Source organism: Oryzias latipes, chromosome 16 (assembly GCF_002234675.1).
Source record: "Oryzias latipes chromosome 16, ASM223467v1".
Taxonomy (NCBI): Eukaryota; Metazoa; Chordata; class Actinopteri; order Beloniformes; family Adrianichthyidae; genus Oryzias; species Oryzias latipes.
Window position 1 is genome coordinate 20383744 of NC_019874.2, and position 21805 is coordinate 20405548.

Sequence of the window (21805 nt, forward strand, 5' to 3'; positions counted from 1 at the left end):
CTAAAACTTGTTTCTGAAGATATTTTTGGCTGCACAAAATATTTTTGCTTTGTTCATTTTTACTTTTCGGTTGATGGCGGATTTCTCATTTTGTGCAATGTTCATTTATTTTCAGATTTATTTTATTTCTTCCATTCTAAGTGCTAAATGGTTTTAAATTAAAAGGTAGAAACCATTAAAGTTCATTTTTCTGAACTACTGCTGCTGTTGCAGGGTATGGGACCCTGCTGGTCTTATAGCAGTGAATTCATGCTTTTTTTTTTACTTCTCATAAAGGTGAAATAACATCAAAGAAAACACAAAATTAAGATACTTGAGAAGTAAATGATTAAAACAAATAAATGTCACTGACATAAGGTAAAGGAGAAAAAAAGGAGCAGAATAGGCTTACTTGTGAGGCATTGCGTGAACTCTCCTGTACCCACACAGATTAGCCAAAGGGATCAATCTTCTGATCAATCATGCAAGTTTCACCTTTAATCAAAATGAATAAAAATGACACATTTTTGTTGTATGGGTCAGCTGCTGCTCTTACTCCTTCACAGAGTGGAGTGAATGTAGCTCCTCTCCTTTAAGATAAGTTATCAAGCTTGTGCCTAGCTTATCCTCCCACCCTGTAATTTACTTCAATTTTGTCCTAATTACCCCACTATCTGAGGGGGAAAATCTGCCTGTTCCTGTCCCCTTCTTTCCCAGCGTTTTCTGAAAATGAATCCAGATTTAACATCTTTTTTCTTTTATCTATTAACATGCATTGGCTCATTGTCGTTTCATCTATATGTAATGTCCATTTATGATCATGTTTAACTAAACTGCTGCCAACATTTACTGAATGACTTGTGTAAACAAAATAAGGGAACATTTGTTTAGATAAATGTCAGCCACAGGATGCCACATTTTGTAAAATGTAGGAACATATTTTACACATACAACATTATAAAATTGTGATGAACATGTCCGGGCTGTGCTTGAATTTACAAATGTACAAAAATAGAAATAAAAATAGTTTTTTTTCTTTATTTGAAACCCACATGTACATAAAAATCCTGTCCTGTCTAAAATAAAAATACAAGGGATTGAGAACTTGTTGACCTTTTATTGCAGTCCTTAAAAACAAACAGCAACAATAAAAACAACAAAGTGATAACAATAATAATAATAATTATTAATGTAAAACAACATAACAGACAATGAGAAAAAAAAAAACTCAAGATATAATTCTTCAAACTCGTCCCATGTACCTAAAAGCTGTGGACCTATTCTGTTTCGATTTCAGGAAACAAATTAGGAATGTCAAGGTGTAGTTTGGGTGCACAATGCGCTGATCCCAGATGGAGCCACCTGATAGCAGGATGGATGGAGTACAAACACAGGAAGAAATGACAGATCAGACAGACGGGCTGATGCAAAAGGGACAGTAACAGTCTCTGTGAGCGGCCGTTCTGCAGTAGAGATGCACATCAATATGTCATGTTTAATACATCAACAAGCGCTTCCTCTCGACACACGCATTCTGGCGTGAAACAATAGACTTAAAGAACTCCTAACTGATCATTTCACAAGCTCCTACGGGGGAAAAAAAGCATGATACAAACCCCTGTACTCTTAAAACGACCCCAAAGTTACTAAAAAGCATCAGTGAACTCCCCGCGTGCTGCTTCTGTTCCAGTCAATCCTCTGCCTAAGTATTCACATGTGACACACATTTGACCCTGCTGTCAGTCTGGCCGGCAGCTCATTTGAATCCGTTTCCAGATAAAGGAAAAGCGCTCGACTAGGCAACACAGAATGACGTTATGCTTCCGTTCACTCCCAGTATCACACACAGGTCAAGTCCAGCCAAGCAGCTGAAGCTCTTCCAGGCGTGGGGGGGGGGGGGGGGGGGGAGACGACGACGCAGAGTGAGACAGACTAACCCAGCTTTGTGGTTGGTGGTGGTTGAGGGGAGAACATCTGCTACATGACGGTGAGGTGGGAGAAACTACTTTCAGAGGAGAGGTTTTTCAACGAGGGACCTGCATCTGCTGGGAAGTCTGTGACGGATTCTGAGCTGTGACCTCAGGACCCCGGCTGGCCAGCCGGCTGAGGATGTTCCTCTCAGACATCTGCAGCCTCACGGCCACCGGAGGTATCCTGGCGATGGTTGCTGGGAGACGAGTGACATCGGCCTTCATGTCACTGAGCAGTTCCTCGAGCTGTTTGAGAACTGGAGACACAGCATCACATAAACCAAAATTGTGTTTTATATACCAATCTAGTTTAATCTAATCAATATTTACACATTTACATTTCTTGACTTTTCCTGCTGTAAAACGTTTGTTTCAGCAGTTTAAAAAAAACCTTTAACTTCATCTGTTAGAATTGTTTAACTAGTTCAAAGCTAAATACACAGCACTTGTGCATCACTGTCATGTCCGTATGTACATAAAAGTTTGAATTCCTGTCTACGTGGAGCCTCCACCTGTCATTTCCCACCACGACTTCAAAGACCCACTCCAAAGAAAATCTTTACCTTTACCTTGTTAGATTTTCTTTTTGCACTGAAACTGAGACCACTCCAATTTCATTGTCCAAGTGGACAGTGTCAATAAAGGCATTCTATTCTATTTGACACATTTGACACGTATGACACCACTAATGTTAGTTTGGGGTTGTGAGGGTCTGAAAGCTAGCGGTAGAGATTGTAAACAACATGATGAAGCGAAATGAAGGCAGGCTCATTCCACACCAACAGTCCTGCCCACAACTCAGAGGTGAATTACTAATGAACTATTGCCGCTTTGCAGAAACTATGTCATGGAAAACAACACAGCTTTTAGATTTTGCCTAAAACGTTTTTAGAATAGATCAAAGGATAATTGGAGTGGGACTCAGTTTTTTTCAGAAAGACGTTTCACATGAACCTGCATTCCTCCATTGTTTTTCAATGAATTAATAAACTAAATAAAGTAATTATTTATTATTTTCATTTTAAATGCTTAAATTTGCAGTGTACCAGCAAATAAATGAAAATGATAGAACATGAAAAAACGACATCGTTTGTGAAGCTCTATAAAAGGTTTGTCGCCACAGACACCACTTTTTTAATGTAAAAGATTCCCTTTTCAACTTCCCCTTTTATCAATAGGTGGAGCAGATTTGCATCTACTTCATTGAAAAATTTGTGAAATTGTTGCTAGTTTCTACCCACAATACATCCCAAAAGACCCGTGTTACAGCAAAGACCTCAATTTTGCAATGTAACTCAAATATATTGAAATGATCCCTGTCTATTGACATTTTCAGATTGTGTTGACATTCCAGAATCTTAAGTGATGCTTAAGTAATGAAACCATAAAAAGGTTTATTTTTTAATTCAAATAGAAGCAACTTAATAATGTTAAATATCACAGGTTGCACCAAATTTCATGTAGCACGATTATCCCTACAAAATCTATAAGAGAAATCAGTGTGAATTGTTGATCTACAACTAAAATCCTTAAATCCCTAAACATAGAAAAACTATTTTAACCCTTTAACACTAGAGATGTCAATGGCAACATCTAAATAACACACACTTTTTGACAAACCATGAGTCTTCGACAGTTCACGCTATCAATGTGAATCAGCTGATGCATCGGCTTTGCCCGATAATGCAACACATTACTAACATCAAGTGATGCATAACGGTGCAGGTGTGCATAAGCCCTTCACCGCTGTACAGTGTTGCATATCAGCGGAAGGTTGCCTTTCCCCGCTTCTGAATCCACTGGAATTACATCGATTGCATACACCTCGAAAGAACGTCAACAAGTGGAGCTTGGAGTAAAATAGTCAACTGCTTTGTTGCAGCTGACATCACCTAAGATATTTTCCAGCTTGGTCTAACACCAGCTTTCTTGAGGAGCATTTCCTCTCCTGCACAGTCTGCATGTACGCCACTGATGCATTTTTGATTTTTTAATGTTAGCCTTTATCTGTCCTTTACCTTTATGAAGCACTGCATTGGCAGGCTTGTTTCCAGACATGGACTCCTTGCTGAGGTGCTGATGGGACTCGGCGAGACACTCTACCTCACTGAAGCGAGTGTTGAGGGCCATGGAGGGATGGGCCGGGTCCTCTGTCATGTTCAGGTATGCCGCCCTGCGCAACTGCTCCTCGATGACTAGCGCCTGCTCCAATAACTTCAGGAGGGGGAGAAAAAAAAACGACCAGTAAGTCGTGACAAAGAACGGCCGAGAAATTCGTTAGGACGTGCCAGTTTTACCTTGAACCTCCGAGCCAGGAACTTGTTCTTGATCTCCAGGAAGTTCCCTCTGCTCATCTCTCCTTTGAAGGGCTCGTTAATGATGGCGAACCGCACATCATTCTGAACATCCTGCCATCGAGCGTAGCCATGTCTGTGAGATGCAAAGTCAAGAAACCCTCCCTTGTTCTATAATCTGCATGTCATTAAAGTGATTTATTGTACAGATTAGCTACACTGTAGAGTTGGTTTTAGGGATTAATATTCAATCCATTGCAGACATATTTTCATGTATATTCATAAAATAAAGGAAAGTTTTTCAACTTCTTAATTTTTCAATACAGCTAGAATTCAGTTAGGATGTTTTAGCCTCTTGATAGGTGGTCTATTGATATTTCAATCACTGCAGGTTTCTGTTGAGAGACCTGAAGTCTATCAAATGTTAAAATAATGTTTTGTCATACTTTGCTAAAGATTAATAAAATATTGAGGGGGAAGAAGTTACCAATTAGATTCAGGCACTCTATCAAAGGATACTGTATGATTCCAGCCAAAAGCCAGTAGTCATGGCGACGGTGCCAAATTTCGTAAGTCTTCTTGGTGACAGTTGCAGCCCTTTCTTCATTCTGCCACAGGGAGTGAAGCTCTGTGGAACAAAAAAAACAGAAAGAAAAAAAAAGATCAAACCAGGCGGAAATGAAAAAGGACAAAAAGAAAGTGAAAGAGGAAGAGCGTTTGTCCACCTGTGAACCCCCCGTCAGCTATGTTGAACATGAATCTCTGCTTTGTGGCTTTTTTCTTCTCTTCACTAATGTTCAGTGCAGCTGCTCCTCCGTCTTTGGTGTTCTCTCCGTTCTGCAGTTTTCCAGGCTCCTCCACTTTCCCCCCGTCCTTCTCCTCTTGTTGTTCTGCAGGAAAAAGTTACGAAATATTAGACACCAATGACAATATTCCCAAGAGGTGACCAATATTAATCAATACTGATAGTATTGATAAGATATGTAAAGGGTTTTTTTCTAATGCATTTCTCTGCATGAACCTTTTTTCTCCTCTGCAGTGGAAGAAGTGTCCATCTTCTCATCTTTACCCTCATCGGCTAAAAGGGAAGCAGAGTTAAAAGTGAGGAAGTTAATGCAAGTCTGACTTATTTTTTTTACCTGACAAAGAATTACTGAAACAAAATGTTATATTTCATATTTATAAAAGAAGACAATCTGGAACAATTTTCTGCCTAACATCCATAAAAAAAAAACAAGCAAACTGCTGACTGCTATAGAGTCATATGTTTTCATGATAAGGTTACAAAGAAAACAGTTTAGGTAAAATTTAAAAGTAGGATTTGAGGCGTTCCTGCAGTAGATCCACTTTAGGGCCTAAACTAAAACAGCATTTTTTATAATAACTCCATAGAAAAGCCTAAACTTGTGTTTTTATATATGCTCTTTACTTTTAGTCTTTAAAAGGAAATATTTTACATTTCCAAAAGCTTCTTTACACGTTAACAGACTTAACACAGATTATAAAAAGTGAATTCCAAGGGTACATATTTAGCTAAAGGCGTAGGAAAAGTTTAAAAATATATATATTTAAAGGGCTTGTACTTTGCTAAATCCATTTTTTGAGCTTTTGAGTGTTTTATAATATTCATTCCTCACGAAAAGAAACCCCAAAGCTGCATTTTTAGCCGTTTGTGCATTTCTGAATGTTCCAATGGAAACCTGCTCTCTAAACACCAGCCCCTCCCAACCCATGAAAACGAGTGGGTTCTCACATGGTTTGATTTGATTTTGATTTGAAATAGTTTATTTCAAGCAATCAAATAAGAATAATACACAACAACAATACAATCATCAGTTATCCACTCATACGATGACGAATCAAACTTAGGATACTTAGACTTATTAACTAATATTGCTTGAAAGGGAGTGGAAGGAAGCGAACGTATATAATCCCACCCCGTTATACCGTAACCATTTTATTACATGATTTTAGCTTTTATCAGACAGAATTAAGAATCCTGAAGTATCAATAAAGCACATGACAAAGATGAATTACTTAAATTATTATGGAAAAAATAACTTTTAGAAATCAACATTGCAAATGCAGATCGTTTATCCAAAATATAAAATATATGTGTCGCAGACAAGTGAGGAACCGGCCCTTCCAGGAAGAGTCTGTGCTGGCAGCACTGCCCCCAGCCTAACACAAACAACAACTTTCTCCACGGAGCTAGTGGTGTTTGGCAAAAACGCTTTCGTTTTTAACGCACAATATGCACATTCATTGTTGCGCAAGTTTGGATGTTGTTTGTTTTTGTGGGCGAAGAAGCAGACACTGCAGAAGCCGACTTTAGGTCTACGTCATGAAATGGGTGGCGCCCAAGGTGGTGCCTCAGAGATCCAGGCGTTTTACTTCCGGGTTGGATATTGGTGTAAATAACTCATATTTAATTGTAATTGTTCCTTTGTTTGCCAAAGGTAATTTATTATCATTTACATGGATATGGTTTACAATAAAAGGCTAAAGAATAGCATGGCAAAAAAAGTTAATTGTAAGAACGTAGAAAAACATCTTTTTTAAACAGACTGTTTTGTTTTGAAGGTTGATGTTTAAAGCTGCATAATCACTAAAGAAATGAACATGAATTTATTTCTTGTGTTTTCTACTTGCCTGTGAAATTTAGTAAATCCATGCAAAAAATATGCTGTTGTTATACTCTTCAACAACCCTGAAAGGCTTATGAATGGAAGCGTAGAGCTCTCATTTGACTCACCTTTAGACTTGTCCTCTTCTGAATCCATTTTTGCTTCTGAACTTTCAATCTTAACCTTAGCAGAAGGGTCTTTTTCTGTGGCGGACCTCTCTTCTTTCTTTAAGCTCATGTCTTCTGCTTCCATCTCCTTTCCTTCATCCTCTTCCTCCTTCTCTTCCTTGCTGGTAGCAAAGTCTTCCTTCTTTTCGAGGGCAGGAGACTTCTCAGACTCATCTGGGATCTCGATGATCTACACAAGAGGCATTCAACGCCAAATGAGTAAAGACCCTATTTACTGCAGTGGCTGCTTTCAGAACAACAGTTGTGAATGTGAATGTGTAAAAGAATCACATTTACATCTGGATCTTCTCCCTTCTTAGGAGCTTTGAAATCTTCTCCATCTCTCTTAACGTCGTCTTTGTCCTCCGATTTAGACAAATCCTCTGTGAAAAAAAGCCAAATGTTGCACAAGGGGTTAAACTCTGCATGGTTGTTTTTCCTAACATCCCCTTTTAACAACTTTGAATAAAAACCAAGTGGATTTACCGAAGAAAAAAAAGAATTCTTGAGGCATCCACAAGAGGGTGCAAGTCAAGTCATTTTGTTTAACCAAAAACGCTTTCATTGGAATAAAATCAGTACAGTATATCAAAAATTTACATTTAATTCTTAAATTCAAGTTCCTTTAATAAAAATAATGTGGTGTAGAAGTCAAAACTGATTGATTCAATCATCCAGGATTGATTCATCCATCTGGCTTTAGATTTTTATATATTTTTTAAATTGAAGTTGTTTCCCCTCTAAATCCAAGAGGGTTCCGCAATTGGATAAATATTGTCAACTTAAAACAAATTAGTCCAGAGCCCTTTTTTTAATACTCCTTCTGCTTCAGATGTGCATGAGATTGTGAAGTATGGGATAAATCAGAGGTGTGAAAAATGCCTGTTTACCTGGGATAGGTGTGTTTGGCTGGGTGTCTGCAGGGGTCCCACTGGAAGGAGTTTTCGGGTCTTCACCTGCAGCCAAAGCAGCAGCCCTTTTGTTTTCCTCCAGCTCTGCCATCCAGGGCATGGACCACTGACCGTTCACGTGTTCAAACTCCTGCACCTGTTCACAACACATCCGTCCTCGTCTCAATGTTTCTGAAGTATTTTAAAACATCCACACACAGCATTATGGAGAGTTATGGAGCCACAGGGGGAAAATGTACCTTTTTCCTTATGAGTGACATCACACCGATACGAGTAAGCACGTGTTGCCTTGACAAACCCTCTCGAGGAACGCCATCCGCAAAAGTCTCCGCTCCGTCTGCTCCTGGCTCGCAAAGGTGTCGCATAAAAAGAGAAACGTAGGCCCTGCAGGGAAGATTTTCTTATAGTCACAGACTATTTTAAATTCAAAAAGTCTGAAATCTTCGAGATACTGACTTAAACTCTTTCTCTGATTTTCCACGCAGGTCCCTGACCAGCCACTGGTTTGTGAACGCATCCTGGGGCGGCATCCCATAACGCATTACTGCGTTCAGGAACGCCTTCCTCTGCCGTGCATTAAAGCCCAAAACCTAACCAACGAAAAACTATCTCAAACATTTCTCTATACATTTTACACCAAAACCCAAAACCCTCCGTGAAGGAAGAGAAGAAGAGATCAGAGGCTAAAGGTTTGGGAGTTTTAGCAGAAGCTCACCTCAATGTTCCCACCAACCCTGGCCAGGAGTGGAGGCAGAGGTTTGTCCCTGTCGTTCCTCAGCCCTTTGCGGTTTGGTCTGCGGGCGTTGGCTGTTCAGAAGAAAACACGGTCACCTCACAGAAAAACAAACCACCAATTCCAAGAGACAGGAACTCATCAGAGCTGTAGGAGAAGAGTTAAAAACTGAATGATGGTGAATGATCGTGGGCTTGTGTTTGTCCAGCAGATGTTTCACTTACGGCTCACCGCTGGTCCTGCTGAAGCTGTCCCTCTAACAATTCTCCTCACTTCTACTTAAGCCTTTTCTTAGGACGGGTACTGCTTTCAGAGTCAGTGCAAAGCCAAGGCACTGCAGAGTTATATTTATTTGAACAGAGCCATAATGTCACAAAAATACAAAGACTGGATTTATACAGATGTCCTACTGCACACTATTAACATGTCAGGTTCAATAATTAATTACTGAGAATCGCTTTAAAAAAATAAACAACTGTTTTGGAACAAACAAACAAAAACTTAACAGTCTATATTAGGACAAGTTGAAAGCATTTTGGCTGGAAAGGAACTGATGATTTCATTTTTCCCTTTGAGCTTTCCCTTTTCTTCTTTTCCTCGTCTTTCTTTCTTTTCTCGCCTTTCTACGGTCTAAGCACACGATGCAAGGACATGTCCTGTTTCGTAAGTTGTTGTTGAAGTTGTCGATGAGGACATCGTAGCTGTCGTCTGAATCTGAGCAAACATCTGCAGGGGCGGTTGGATGGCTGGTTATTAATGAGCTTAAACTGGACAGCCTTTGTTTAACATAAAGGCTTTGATTCGTTTTTTAAATGAAGCCTGAAGAACTTCAACACCAACATCATTCAGCAGAATCAGCCAGCTAAGTGAGCTTCACCTTCACTGCGCTCATCAAAGTCTTCGTCACCCTCCTCTGAGGCCACAGAGTAGTCCGACTGGTTATCCGACTGGTCCTCTTGCCAGTCTAAATAGAGAGAAAAATAATATTTATTTTTTTAAAAGTATGACAAAAAGCCGTTTGGGATGGACATACTACACAATCTGGTTAATAATAATTTCTACTTGCTAGCAGGTATTTCCTGAAAAAATAGCTCAGATAAAATTTCTTAAATTGAAATTTCCTTTCCTTACAGATATTTTGTTTTGTTTTTTTCATTTTTAGAACTTAGTTTTTTTAATTGAAATAAATGCAGAAGACGGAATTGCAGACTGCATTTGACATTTCTGCATTTAGAATAAATAATAAAAGTGGGGAGTAATACGTAAACAGGACCACATTGTTGATTTGCAGACGAAATAGAGGAACCGTGTGCTTTTTTAACAGCACATTTATTTAAGTTTTATATTCTATTTCCTGCCATTGATTAGTACAGCAGATTAGGGAGGAGAATTAAACAAACAAATTAGCTTGAAACTTGTTAAATTCTGCTTATTCTTTTGTATAAAGGTCCTACTTTAAAAGCAGAACAGCTTGTGATTATTCATTTGAGTAAAATGTTGGCTGTTTCCTACCTCAACTTCTGTTTGTGTGCTTCATGAAATAAGAGTAGGAGCACCAAAACATTGATGGTATATATATAAATATATATGATATATACTAAGTTTTGTCAAAATTCACATCTGAATTGTAAAGCTGGAAAGTTTTGCCAATCAATAAATACAAATGAAATTGACACTAGCAGGTTAAGCTAAAAACTACTTATTGTTTCAGCTATTTATGGACAAAATATCAAACTAATTTTGGATATCAGCACTTTATTTATAAATGACTACAAAATAAATTACTTACTTAATTACTTCCTGGCAATTAATTTTTTAAAGAAATAAAAGCTTAAAAAATAAAAATAAACTAACCTTCTAAAACAGCAAGGCTACAATGTCTAATACATTTAACACCAAAAACAACATCAACACAAGTCACCAACAGCACACAACACACACGCACACACAAAAAGAGGTTGCATTATGTTCTGTACCCTGTCTAATACCTCGGTCCTCCTGCGAACCGTCATTGTAGTTGACCGGTTTTCGAGTTCGTTTGCCTTTGCCCAGGTTACGGGCGAGGTCTTCCTGTTGCTGCTCATAGTGATGCCGCAGCAGCTTCTCCCAGTAGTCCGGATCGACACTCTCCTCTTGCTTGATCACTTCCCTTTCCACCTCATCCTCCTCAAAGGAAAGCATTTAATTTACTTATAGCTCTTAAGAACGGTTCTGTAAACGCCCATTAGTTGTCAAAAGGGTTAAATGCTGTTCAGGAGTAAGACACCATCATGCATAGAAAATGTACCTCGTCGTCCTCATCTTTGACCACATACTGAGCCACCTTGAAGGAGCTGAGGTACTCGTTCATGCTCTGGATCTCAGTGTCGTCTGTGGCATCCTGGTTCCGGTCCAGCAAACGGGAAATTGCCTGGTCATCGTAGTGGATCACACTGCTGTCGTCCTCTTTGTTGTCCCCTTAAGGCAAAAGAAGAAAAGAATAACATAATGTAGATTCAATGGAAACACCTTCCATTGAAAGCACAGTGGGATTTATATATTTTTTTAATTCACATAAATGTGGAGACTGAACATTTGTCTTCAAAGCAGAATCATAAAGGAATTCTGTGAGATGAGCCTCATGGAGAATTATGGTTTTCTCACCATCTCCAATCTCATCCTTGAAAAGTTCTTCAGTACCAAACTTCAGAATATCATCAAGTTCCTGCTTTGACATGGATCCTGTCTTGGATCCAAGACCGGGTCTCACTACGAGATGAGTGAGCATCATCTTCTTCTTTGCCACCTAATATGAGGAAAAAACAGATGAGCTGATGATTACAAGAATTGAAAACATGTAATAATTGTAGTTGGGAGAGTTCCCCTTGACAGACCTGTGTAATCCTTTCTTCAACAGAAGCTTTGGTAACAAAACGATAAATCATCACTTTCCTGTTCTGTCCAATACGGTGAGCTCTGCTGAATGCCTACAGAACATGGAACATGATCAACCACAGGCCCAAAAAACACACATCCTGATGGAGTTAGGGCTGGGCGATAAACCGATTTTATCCATTAATTTGAATTTGTCGTTTTGGAAGATTTGTTTGGGGGAAAATCAATAAAGCAATTTACTTTATTAGGCTTCTGTTGTACATTTTCAGGTCAGTCCGCCCGTTTATTGCAACGAGCAGACATGAAAAACAGCCACAAATTGGAGTTTATTCTGCGGGCCACACAAGCGCACACGGTATGAAAAGGGGGGTTTTGACTTCAAAGTTGGAGCATCAAACCACACACTGCAAAATGTGACTGAAGGTTGCAGCTACCAAAAGTGGGAGTACGAGGAACTTGTTTCAACACCTGAAACAGAGGTAATAGGGCGTGTGTGTGTGGTGTCCCTCTCCATGAGAGGCTCCAGCTAGTGGTAGCGCATAACTGCTGCATTGTTCTACAAACATTTTTACTTTTAATCGATCTGTTCGAAACAATTTTTCAAAGGACATGTTAAAATGAAACCGTTTTTGTTAAATATGTTCTGTCATTTGTAATTTTTTTGTTAAAAGAAAGGAAAAGGAGGGAGGAAAAAAAATTAATTAAAATCAGAAATAGAATTTGGTGCGGAAAAAAATGTGAGATTTTCTTTTTTGGTCATATCGCCCAGCCCTAACGTAGTCGATGAGGTTCCACCTCAGACATACTTGGATGTCATTGTGAGGGTTCCAGTCAGAGTCATAGATGATGACGGTGTCAGCAGAGGCAAGGTTAATACCTAAACCACCAGCTCTGGTTGACAGGAGGAAGGCAAACTGCTGAGCACCAGGAGCTGTCGGGAGAACAAGCAGACTTCACGTCAGGAAAGCCAGCAGCCTTTTTGTCCAATGAGAAAAACATTGAGAATGAATGCTCACCGTTAAAGCGGTCGATGGCCTCCTGTCTCATGTTTCCAGTGACTCCTCCATCTATCCTCTCGTATTTGTATCCCTCATTCTCCAGGAAGTCTTCAAGCAAGTCGAGCATTTTGGTCATTTGGGAGAAAACCAAGACTCTGTGGCCTCCTTCCTTCAGCTTCTTCATCATCTTCTGAAGCAGCATGAGCTTGCCTGAAGCCTTGGTTAGAGCAGCGCCTTCATACATGCCATTTGGGAGTTTTGGTGCTTCCTGAAAACAGAGAGGGACTGCATGACGAAGCTGCAGTGCCAAGATGGAAATAACTCCAAGATAAGACTATAAAACAAAAGCCCACTGTGGCAGCTGCTGGAAAGAGGTAGGGGTGATTGCAGCACTTTTTGAGGTCCATGACGACGTTAAGCAGAGAGACTTGGTTTCCACCTCCTCGAGTGTTCAGGGCCTCAAAGTTGCGTGTTAGAATAAACTTGTAGTATTTTCTGGGTAACAAAAAGACAGATGAGGATCATAATGATTGGACAAAGAGAGAGCGTATTAAATTTATGGTGGTGTGCATTTGGACTCACTTCTGCATGGGGCTAAGCTCCACTCGAACAATCAACTCCGTCTTTGAAGGCATGTGTTTGAATACATCGGCCTTTAGCCTCCTGAGCATATGTGGTCCAAGCATGTCGTGGAGTTTCTTGATCTGGTCTTCTTTAGCAATGTCTGCAAATTCCTCCAAGAAACCTTCTAAGTTACTGCAAAACAAAAAGAAATGTGGTAAGATTTTCACTGTGGCCTTTTTAAGAAAAACAACTCTTTGCACTGTGACAAACATAAAGAGGCGCTGACTTGAATCTTTCCGGGGTCAAGAAGTTCAGCAAGTGGAAAAGCTCTTCCAGGTTGTTCTGAAGAGGAGTTCCCGTCAGTAGCAGCTTGTGCTGAAGTGAGTAGTTATTTAACAATCGGAAGAACTAGAACAGTCAGAAAATGAAAAAAAAAAAAAAAAACATTAAGTAGCACAAAGGAGTTCATGTTATACTTTCACTGCTGCATGTTTCATCAAAGCACTGCAATCATGAAAAGTGATTTTAGATTTACCTTCGACTGGTTGTTCTTGAGTCTGTGAGCCTCATCCACAACTAGACAAGCCCATTCAATGGAGCCCAACACAGCCTGGTCAATAGTGATCAACTCGTAGGATGTCAGCAAAACGTGGAACTTAACTGGAGAATCTTTCTGTAAAGGTTTGGAAACACAGTCAAACCAGCTTCAAGACATTTTTTAATCATACGATCCTGTGTTTTAAGTTCCCTGATCTGAATTTACACATTTAACAATCTGCCAAACAGCTGCTAGACCTACCTTCATCTTTGAAGCTTTTTTCCCTCCCCTGATGGCGTTTCCTTCAAAGGAGAACTCGTTCTCTCTGATTACAGCCCTGCTGTCTTTGTCACCCACATAGGTAACCACATACATGTCAGGTGCCCACATTTCAAACTCTCTTTCCCAGTTAATGATGGTGGAGAGAGGAGCGCTGACCAGGAAGGGACCTTTGGAATGACCCTGCATCCGGTGGAAGACAATTCACTGTTAGATATGTTGCACAGCACGCAAGTGAACAGAAATAACTTGTCTTGTCCTGCCTTTAGGATAAGGCTCTTTTCTTTGAACCCCTCCCCTTCGTTGGACAAAATTTGTTTATGTCACATGTCGCAAACCTTCAACACTTGTACGGAATGACAGTGCAGGACCGACTGGACAAAGCGTCAGAATAAAAAAATAATACGGTTAACTAAGGGCCCCCATAAAGCTCAACAACAAATGCACACCTCTTTATACAAGGAGTAGAGGAAAACGGCCGTCTGAACAGTTTTGCCTAAACCCATCTCATCAGCCAGGATGGTATCTGTGGCCTGAGCCCAGGAAAACCGCAGCCAATTCAACCCTTCTAGCTGGTAAGGGTGTAGCGTTCCACCGGTACTGTCCAAATACTCGGGCTGACGGTCAAACTTGATGGTCGGCTGGTAGGGAGGAAAACGGACTCTTGTAAATGCTATATTCCTGCATGAAAATACTAAATACTAAAGAAATATTTTCTTCCAAAACTTACATCCACAATTGGATTTGCTGGAGGACGTTCTGCTTTTTTCACCTTGACTTGCTTTTTGAGTTTTTTGACAGGTCTGCCCTCTTCGCCCATCATCAGCTCTCTAACAAAACAAGAAAGAAAAATGTTTACTTTGAAGGTTTTGAATACTTTAAGATAAGTGAAATGAAACCTTCTTCGTACCTATGATTCCAGTATGTCTGTTTGTAGGGATCATACTCAGGAATGTCCATGTCTTCACTTTCCCAGGTTGACTGGTCATATGGCAGATCTCTCCACTTGATGAGATAATGGACGTTGTTCTTCTTATCAACGCTAACATAAAAAAATATCTTATTTATTTTTCTTTGGTACAATTTCAGTGCAAAACATTTTAGAAACAAACTATAATTGGGGCGGCTATGGTGCTGAGGTAGAGCAGTCGACATCTGATCGGAAGATCCCACTCAAGTTCCCATTTATTTTTACTTTGTAAACGCTTAGTCCCTAATGTTCCTTACCTGTGGTTAAGGACACGGTGAATCATCAACCACTCCAACTTAACTCCAAAACGACCAAACTCTTCCTCCATGTGGACAAAGAGAGGATCTTTGTTCTTCCTTTTGGTGCTTTTGTCATCATCCCCCTCCCCTCCAAAGTCCACAGGGGGCGGTTCATCCATGTCGGTCTTCCTCTGGTAGTTGCGGAACATCACCTGGCAGTTCAACTCCAACTGTAGAGAACAGCAAGAGGCTGTTAGGTAACTTGATGGTTGGTTACAAATATCAAAGCAAAGGGTGATGGGTAAAAAATAATATAATAAAATAAAATAATAATAATAATAATAACATACCTGCAGCTCCTTCACCCAGGAGCAGTGCCAGTAGGACATATTACACCACTTCACAAAGAACTCCCTCTCTCTGCGGCCCATTAGAGGATGAGGATCAGGGGCATCCGCAGGCAGGTCAGGAGGCCGTGGGACAGGTGTGGGGGGCGGGGGGTCACCCCAGCGCCAGGTTATAACCCTCTGCACTTTACCTTTCATCGGTGGACACTGTTATAAATAAACACAAATTTCATGAGACCTTTGTTTTGAAAAGCAGCATGACACTAAAATGTTAAGTTATATTTTCAAAATAAAACAAGCATAACTGTCAAGATTGATCTAAAACTGTACAGATAAAGACAAAAAATGTCGCAGGTATAAAAAGAAATCTGCAGTCCACGTGCACACCCACGTGAGGATGTGCCAGGGCACGGGACTCACCTTGCAGCGGGGGCAGATCCATTCTCCGTTGGGGATCTCAGGAAGAGGAGGATTGAGGCAGTGGATGTGGTAGGAGGAGGGGCAGGTGTCACAGCAGAGCAGCTCTCCCCCATCCTTACACACACGGCAAAACTCGATGTGGTGATCGTCTTCCTCCTCCAGCCCTTCATCCCTCCTGTCATCATCATCCTCCCCTTCGGCATCAGACAAATCGTCCCTTGCTTCCCACTGGATCCCCTCCTTCTCCTGGAGGCAGAATCACAGACGGGAGGAGGCGTGTATGTGGGGTGGGTGGGTGGGGGAGCAGATGGACAGGGAAGGAATGCAGAAAGAAGAAAAAAAAAAAGGGGGGGGGGGTTGAAGAGTGAAGGGAGGGGGTGGGGTGTGCGTATTTTTATGTCAGAAGGAAGGAGTGGAGGGACAAGAAGATGTAGACAATAGAGGGGGGTCAGACGTGTGGTGAAGAATAACAGTGGATGAATGGAGCAACAGGGGTGTGTGCATAGATGTGTGTTCACAGAGAACAAAGGAAGAAAAAAAACAAGAACTTAATTCAACGGAAACAAAAATGTATTTTTCTTCAAATTATCTTCATAGTTCGTTTGGTCTGAAACTCCTCATTCCCCAATTCCACAATAATGGAGAGAACCCTGCAAGATTTCTGCACTTTTCTGCACTTACACAGTGTGGACAGCTCCACTTGCCCTCTGGTGCCTTTTCCATGTCCGGGTCCAGACAGACCATGTGATACGCTCTAGGGCAGGTGTCACACAAAATGATCTCCCCTCCCTGCTGGCACACCTCGCAGTAGTCCTGGTGGTCAGTCTCGTATCCATCACCATCTTCTGTCTCCACTGCAGAAACGAGAGATTTACAGGACAGCATTTGTCAGAAGTGCAAGAATTCATTAGATTGTCAACTTTGGCCTTCATTGCGGTGCCCGTTTCTTAATCTGGCGTGAAATGTTCTTTGTTTCATTGTATTGCAACCATCCAGCATCCCAGTACCTTTCTTCTTTTTCTTCGCACTCTTTGCTTTCTTCTTCAGACGACTGCTGCGGTTTGAGCCATCTGACACCGAATAATTCCCATCATCGAAGTCGCTGTCATTATCAGGCTCATCTTCATCGCTCTAATTGAGAAAACAGAGAGGGAAACATAGACTTTAGTCGCTTTTTTAAAATCAAATGTAATAAAAAGATAAACATGACTTGTTTCTTACAGATGAGCGCTTCCTTTTGCTGTTCAGGCCTCCTAGCTTGATTTTCAGAGGAGCCACTTTTTTGGGTTTCTGTTTTGGAGGAGGTTTGGGCGCAGGCTTGGACCGCTTCCGTGCATTTGGACCTACAGAGTAACAGCCATGCAAGCGAGATTTTAAAACCGCACACTGTAATTTGCATGCATACAGTTAAAGTAACAATACAATTGGGCATTCCTCTTAAAAAATTCAGCCGTTTGTACCTTTTCCCTCTTTAGTCTTGGCTTTGCGAAGAGGAGGCGCGGGTGCGGCTGCGGGTGCAGCTGGTGCCGGAGCAGCAGGAGCAGTAGGAGTAGAGGTAGAAACAGGAGGAGCCGCAGGAATGCTTTCTGTCCCATCAGTACCTGAAACCACCATGTTCTCCACAGTTGCAGCCACGTTGGCAGCTGCCAGAGCTACATTAGCAGTGGCACAACCCTACAAAGGAACAAAACATCAATTTGAGAACCTTTACAATTATTTAGAGTTAAGAACAATGTTATTTAAGCATTTTAATACCTTCAGGGGGTTATTTGTGCTGAATTCTCGCCACTTTGCCATCATTAAAGTCATCATCTTGGACACAGCAATTTTTGGGTTCTTTGCTGCAATTAAAGGCCTGGTGGCACACAAAGGATGCAGGTTATAATTGAATCCATGCGCAAATCTGTGATGACGAAGCAATTCGAAAAAATCCAAGAGGTCTTTCTTCACCTGACAAACTGGCTAAAGGCCTTGTAGTTGGTGAGGGAGTTGTAGTCTTCCTGAGTAAAGACATGGTCAATGTCTTTCATGCCCCAGGCTTCCAGCAGCTGCGTGGAGCTTTTAGGCTGCAGCACAAGGAGGGAGAAGTTTAAAAATAGCAACTGGAAAAGGGTCCGTTTTTGCTTCTTGCTAAAACTAAAATATTTAATCTGCATTAATGAGCTCCCACCTGGCAATCATCCTCATCGTCGTCGTCGTCTTCTGGTTCCGGGTTTTTGCGTTTGCTTTTCGAACCTCCTTTTTCCGTGGGCCCGCCTCCTTTCTTCTTATCTTTGGCGGAGCTTGAGCGTTTCTTTTTTTTCTTCCCAGGAGCATAATCACTTCCTTCGCTCTCTGACCGCACACCAAACTCATCTGCATCCCCCTCTCCAACATCAATTCCAATCAGGTTCTCTGGGGAGCTGACTGGCAACTCCTACAAGATAAAGAACCATTTTCTGATGACGTATTGTTTCCTATGAAGGTGATTTTACACGTTCTATTTGATAGTCAGTTTATAAAATCCCTGTACAACCATCACATAAAGGGCATTCATAGTTAATTTTGTAAACTATAACCCAAAATATAAAGGACACTCAATGACAGAACATGTTTTAGTACATCTTAGCAACAAAAAAAATAAATAAATAAGCAAATTATCTACATGACATGACCATTAGAGCAGCTTCATGCATAAAGGACACACAATTTACACAGAATATCCAAAATAAAGAGCAATTATTGAAAAGTTATCCATTTAATGTCATGTTTACAACAAATTTGACTTTATAATCTGACTACACAATATAGGCATTTGATGCAGTGGCGTGATATTGCTCGTTCAGATTTAATTTGAAATACATCTTTATTATAATGAGCATGTGTGCGAGTCTTCATGTCTAGAAAACAAACTGTGAATTAAAATATGTTTATTCTCCAGTTTCAAAAGGGTTTTATTACCTCCTCACATGTTTTTTGTCCTGCTACATTCTAAACAACTCATCAGCCAGCAACATCAAAACCATATGAACTTTGCTTTAATTGCACTTAATTTCGACTCGAACGACCATCTTCAAGGTCAGCAGGCTGTCCACACGCCTGAAAGCATCAAGTCGCTGTCATGTGATTGACATGTTAGCATCAGCGCTGCAGCTGCAGGTTATAAGCAGCCTTATGGCAAACGAGCAGTGAGGTCATTAAATCCATGAATCTATGTCGCAGGTTTGCACCACACGCTTCCAGTGCAGGTTACACAGACGATGGTTATGTATTCTGAGTTGTTGTTTTTTTAAATGAAATTCTTAATTTTTACAAGAAAAATCATTTACTTTCAAAATTTCCGCCGCTCGCTTGTGTAAATTCCTTTGGTTTTTTCTGGCGATTGTAGCTGGAATCTTTTGTATTTTCATAATTAGCAAATAAAACGTTACGTGTTGTTAAATTTGTTTAAACGACTTAAAAAAAAAACATTCTCACGAGAAAGTAAAATACGTTTACTTGAGTAAATTAGTGATTTTTAAGTAAATCAGTAGTGAGGAGGGCCAGGTCTGTCCTGGGAGGCCCAGTGGACTCACAGCAGGAAGTTGATTTAGATGACATCCATTGTGCAGAGGATGTATGCATCTACAAACTCAGACACCCACTGTTCAGACTGTATATGATGTATAAGTTTAACTTATATTAATGCACTACCTTAGGTGGTTAAAATAACAAATATTATAATATATGCTATATACTTAAATTGTGGGTTTCTTGTCATAGTTCTACGGAGACTCTTGAATGACTGACTATTTCAGTAAGTGTGATGATTTAACTGTTGTTGTTTTTATAATGTTTGAAATAAACTAAACCAAACCAAATATTGCAAATGTGTAAAATTGAAATTGTCTTTTGCACGTTTGATGCACCTTTTCTGCATTACTTAAATTTCTCTAGAACAAGGGAATTTCAGAGATTAATTAGGTCTTGTCTCTTCATAAAGGGACATGAGTGGTAAATGATGCATTAATAGCATGAAACTGGCTCTACAGAGAAGGATTTTAGCAACTACTAAGCAAAAGGAGATGGTTAAAATAGAACATATGAGTAAAAATTCTGAAGGAATGTAAACAAATCTTGGGTTAAATGCAATTTGAATAGTCAAATTTGAAGAAAAAACAGACATTTTGCATTTAAATGTAATCCTTCTGGCTATGTTAGAAATTAGAAACTATGCATCAGGAGCTGATAAAGTATTTTAAAAGAAAATTCCAGTCTGACCTCTCGGACGGGTCTTTGTCTCTTGCTGCTCCTACTCTCTCGGCTGCTCTTCTTGGCTTTCTTCTTCTTCTTGGACTTGGGTACCTCCTCTACGTCAGACACAGCATCTTCCGGCTCATCCTCATCTGCCGGAGCCACACATGCGTTAGTGAGGGTCAGGCAGCCACCGCTGCTGCTGCTGCTGCAGGCCGCGCGGGAGGAAAAACAACAGGGGACCGCGCGCGCGCGCACCGGCACGGCTGGCAAATGTCCGTGCACGCGCATGCGCGCACACAGCAGCACAGGTTAAAACTTGCCCGTCTTATTATGCCGTTTAAAACTTTGACAGTTCACGCCCACACCTGCGAGGAGGCTGGTCCATGGAGGGAGAATGGATTAAAACCAAAATAAATAAATAAAACGCGCGGGGATGGACACTTGCTCGCCAAGTTAGCAAACTAATCTGTCATGGCGAGTGGACGGACTACTCCTGGTTAGCCTCGGCTAAGTGTTAGCATTGGGTTGGAGGCGAGCTCAAGTTACAGAGAGATGGACCTTCTTGAGGGAGGGAAATAAATAAATAAAAAACCTCTCAAGCCTACCGTGCAGAAGTGAATTCTCATCATCGAGTCCAAAGTCTTCCCTGTCCTCTTCGCTGCACGACATTTTTCCCGGCGTTCAAATGTGTGTCTTGCTGGTCGAATTAATCCCTCGTAAACCTTGCTCCTCGGTCGGCGAGGGAGGAGGGAAAAATGACGTGGAGAATGGACCGGGGGTGTCCAGGAAGGGAGGGGGCAGTGGGCGCTGGGGGTGGGGGGAGAGAGATAAATAAATAAATAGAACGGCTTAGATGTTGAATTAATTGCTGTCAGCGCAACATCTAACTGTACACCTGTCTATTCAAACAAGTTTAATTCTAATACCTGCATTTCTATCCCTACATGGGAGTGAACAAAGTGCGACACACTGTACACATGTACAGTAAAGTCACAGTGTTTGATCAAAAGCGGCGCGTAAGAGGAAAAAGTTCAAATCCCTACCTTCTCGCGTTGGAAACTTACTGTAGAGTCAGTCACAGTGCAGTCCCGGTTCGAGGTGTGCTCTCTCTGCGCACAGGAGTTGATCACAATCAGGCTGTTCTCTGCTTGAGATGCCACCGACTGCTCGTCAGTGAAGCCATAGGCGGATATTTCTAATTATTTATTGGAGGGGGGGGGGTACACAAAAATGACCCAAACCACGCGGCTCGGTCCCCCTCTCCTCTCTCCCCTAAGCCTTATAGCCAGATCTTAGCTAACATCCTCACAAACACACAAAGGGGGCAGACATCCCATAATATTCCGCCCCCCCTCCCACACTCACACAGGACTCTGCATAGTTACCTCGCAACGGACAGACCATAATACTCAGCCTTCCCCCACCCCCTCCACCACGCGCGCGCGCGCACGTACACTACCAGTGCTCGACATGCATGCAGCAGACTCATAGCATGCACACTCCTTCCCCTTTCCACTAGTAGTCCCATTCCCCTTAGCAACCCTGCTGTTGTCATGGTGACACCCCCCTCCCTGCCCTCCGACAGACCATAATACTATACCAGTGACAGCATGCATCCCATAATATGCAACACCTAAAAAGAGAAGGGAGAGACCGGGTCCAGTTCATGCCATACCCCCC

General features: G+C 41.2%; 1 protein-coding gene across 6 annotated transcripts; it reads right to left on the bottom strand.

Moving 5' to 3' along the window:
* Positions 1-1076: 1076 nt before the first annotated feature.
* On the bottom strand, positions 1077-21438 carry chd4 (chromodomain helicase DNA binding protein 4). Of its 6 annotated transcripts, none has more exons than XM_023964430.1 (40): positions 21190-21438; positions 20731-20932; positions 20150-20274; positions 18081-18326; positions 17861-17976; positions 17666-17765; positions 17371-17584; positions 17132-17253; positions 16918-17041; positions 16592-16764; positions 15911-16156; positions 15494-15697; positions 15162-15373; positions 14845-14976; positions 14665-14764; positions 14384-14575; positions 13917-14117; positions 13653-13790; positions 13404-13525; positions 13136-13309; positions 12907-13048; positions 12572-12821; positions 12362-12486; positions 11555-11647; positions 11325-11466; positions 10969-11138; positions 10658-10847; positions 9559-9645; positions 8664-8755; positions 8405-8538; positions 8188-8332; positions 7928-8084; positions 7335-7420; positions 6999-7227; positions 5265-5321; positions 4969-5133; positions 4763-4871; positions 4247-4379; positions 4053-4163; positions 1077-2206 (listed from the first exon to the last, which is right to left on the bottom strand). In XM_023964430.1, the coding sequence occupies exons 2-40, from the start codon at positions 20792-20794 to the stop codon at positions 2171-2173; spliced, it is 5658 nt and encodes a 1885-aa protein (XP_023820198.1). In that variant the 5' UTR covers positions 20795-20932; positions 21190-21438; the 3' UTR covers positions 1077-2170. The 6 variants fall into 6 exon arrangements, with proteins under 6 accessions (XP_023820198.1, XP_023820197.1, XP_023820196.1 ...); XM_023964429.1 differs by having other exon boundaries at positions 3968-4163; positions 10670-10844; positions 21190-21436; XM_023964428.1 differs by having other exon boundaries at positions 3968-4163; positions 10670-10847; positions 21190-21436.
* Between the last annotated feature and the right edge of the window lie 367 nt (positions 21439-21805).

What these genes read in the sequence shown, in the direction of transcription:
- chd4 (XM_023964425.1), bottom strand. Translation starts at nt 20,794, where the DNA reads ATGTCGTGCAGCGAAGAGGACAGGGAAGACTTTGGACTCGATGATGAG. An exon ending in CAAGGATGAGATTGGAGATG is followed by an intron (nt 11,139 to 11,324) that starts GTGAGAAAACCA and finishes TTTTGCCTTAAG; the next exon opens with GGGACAACAAAGAGGACGAC. An exon ending in TCCTGGCTCGGAGGTTCAAG is followed by an intron (nt 4,164 to 4,246) that starts GTAAAACTGGCA and finishes CCCCTCCTGAAG; the next exon opens with TTATTGGAGCAGGCGCTAGT.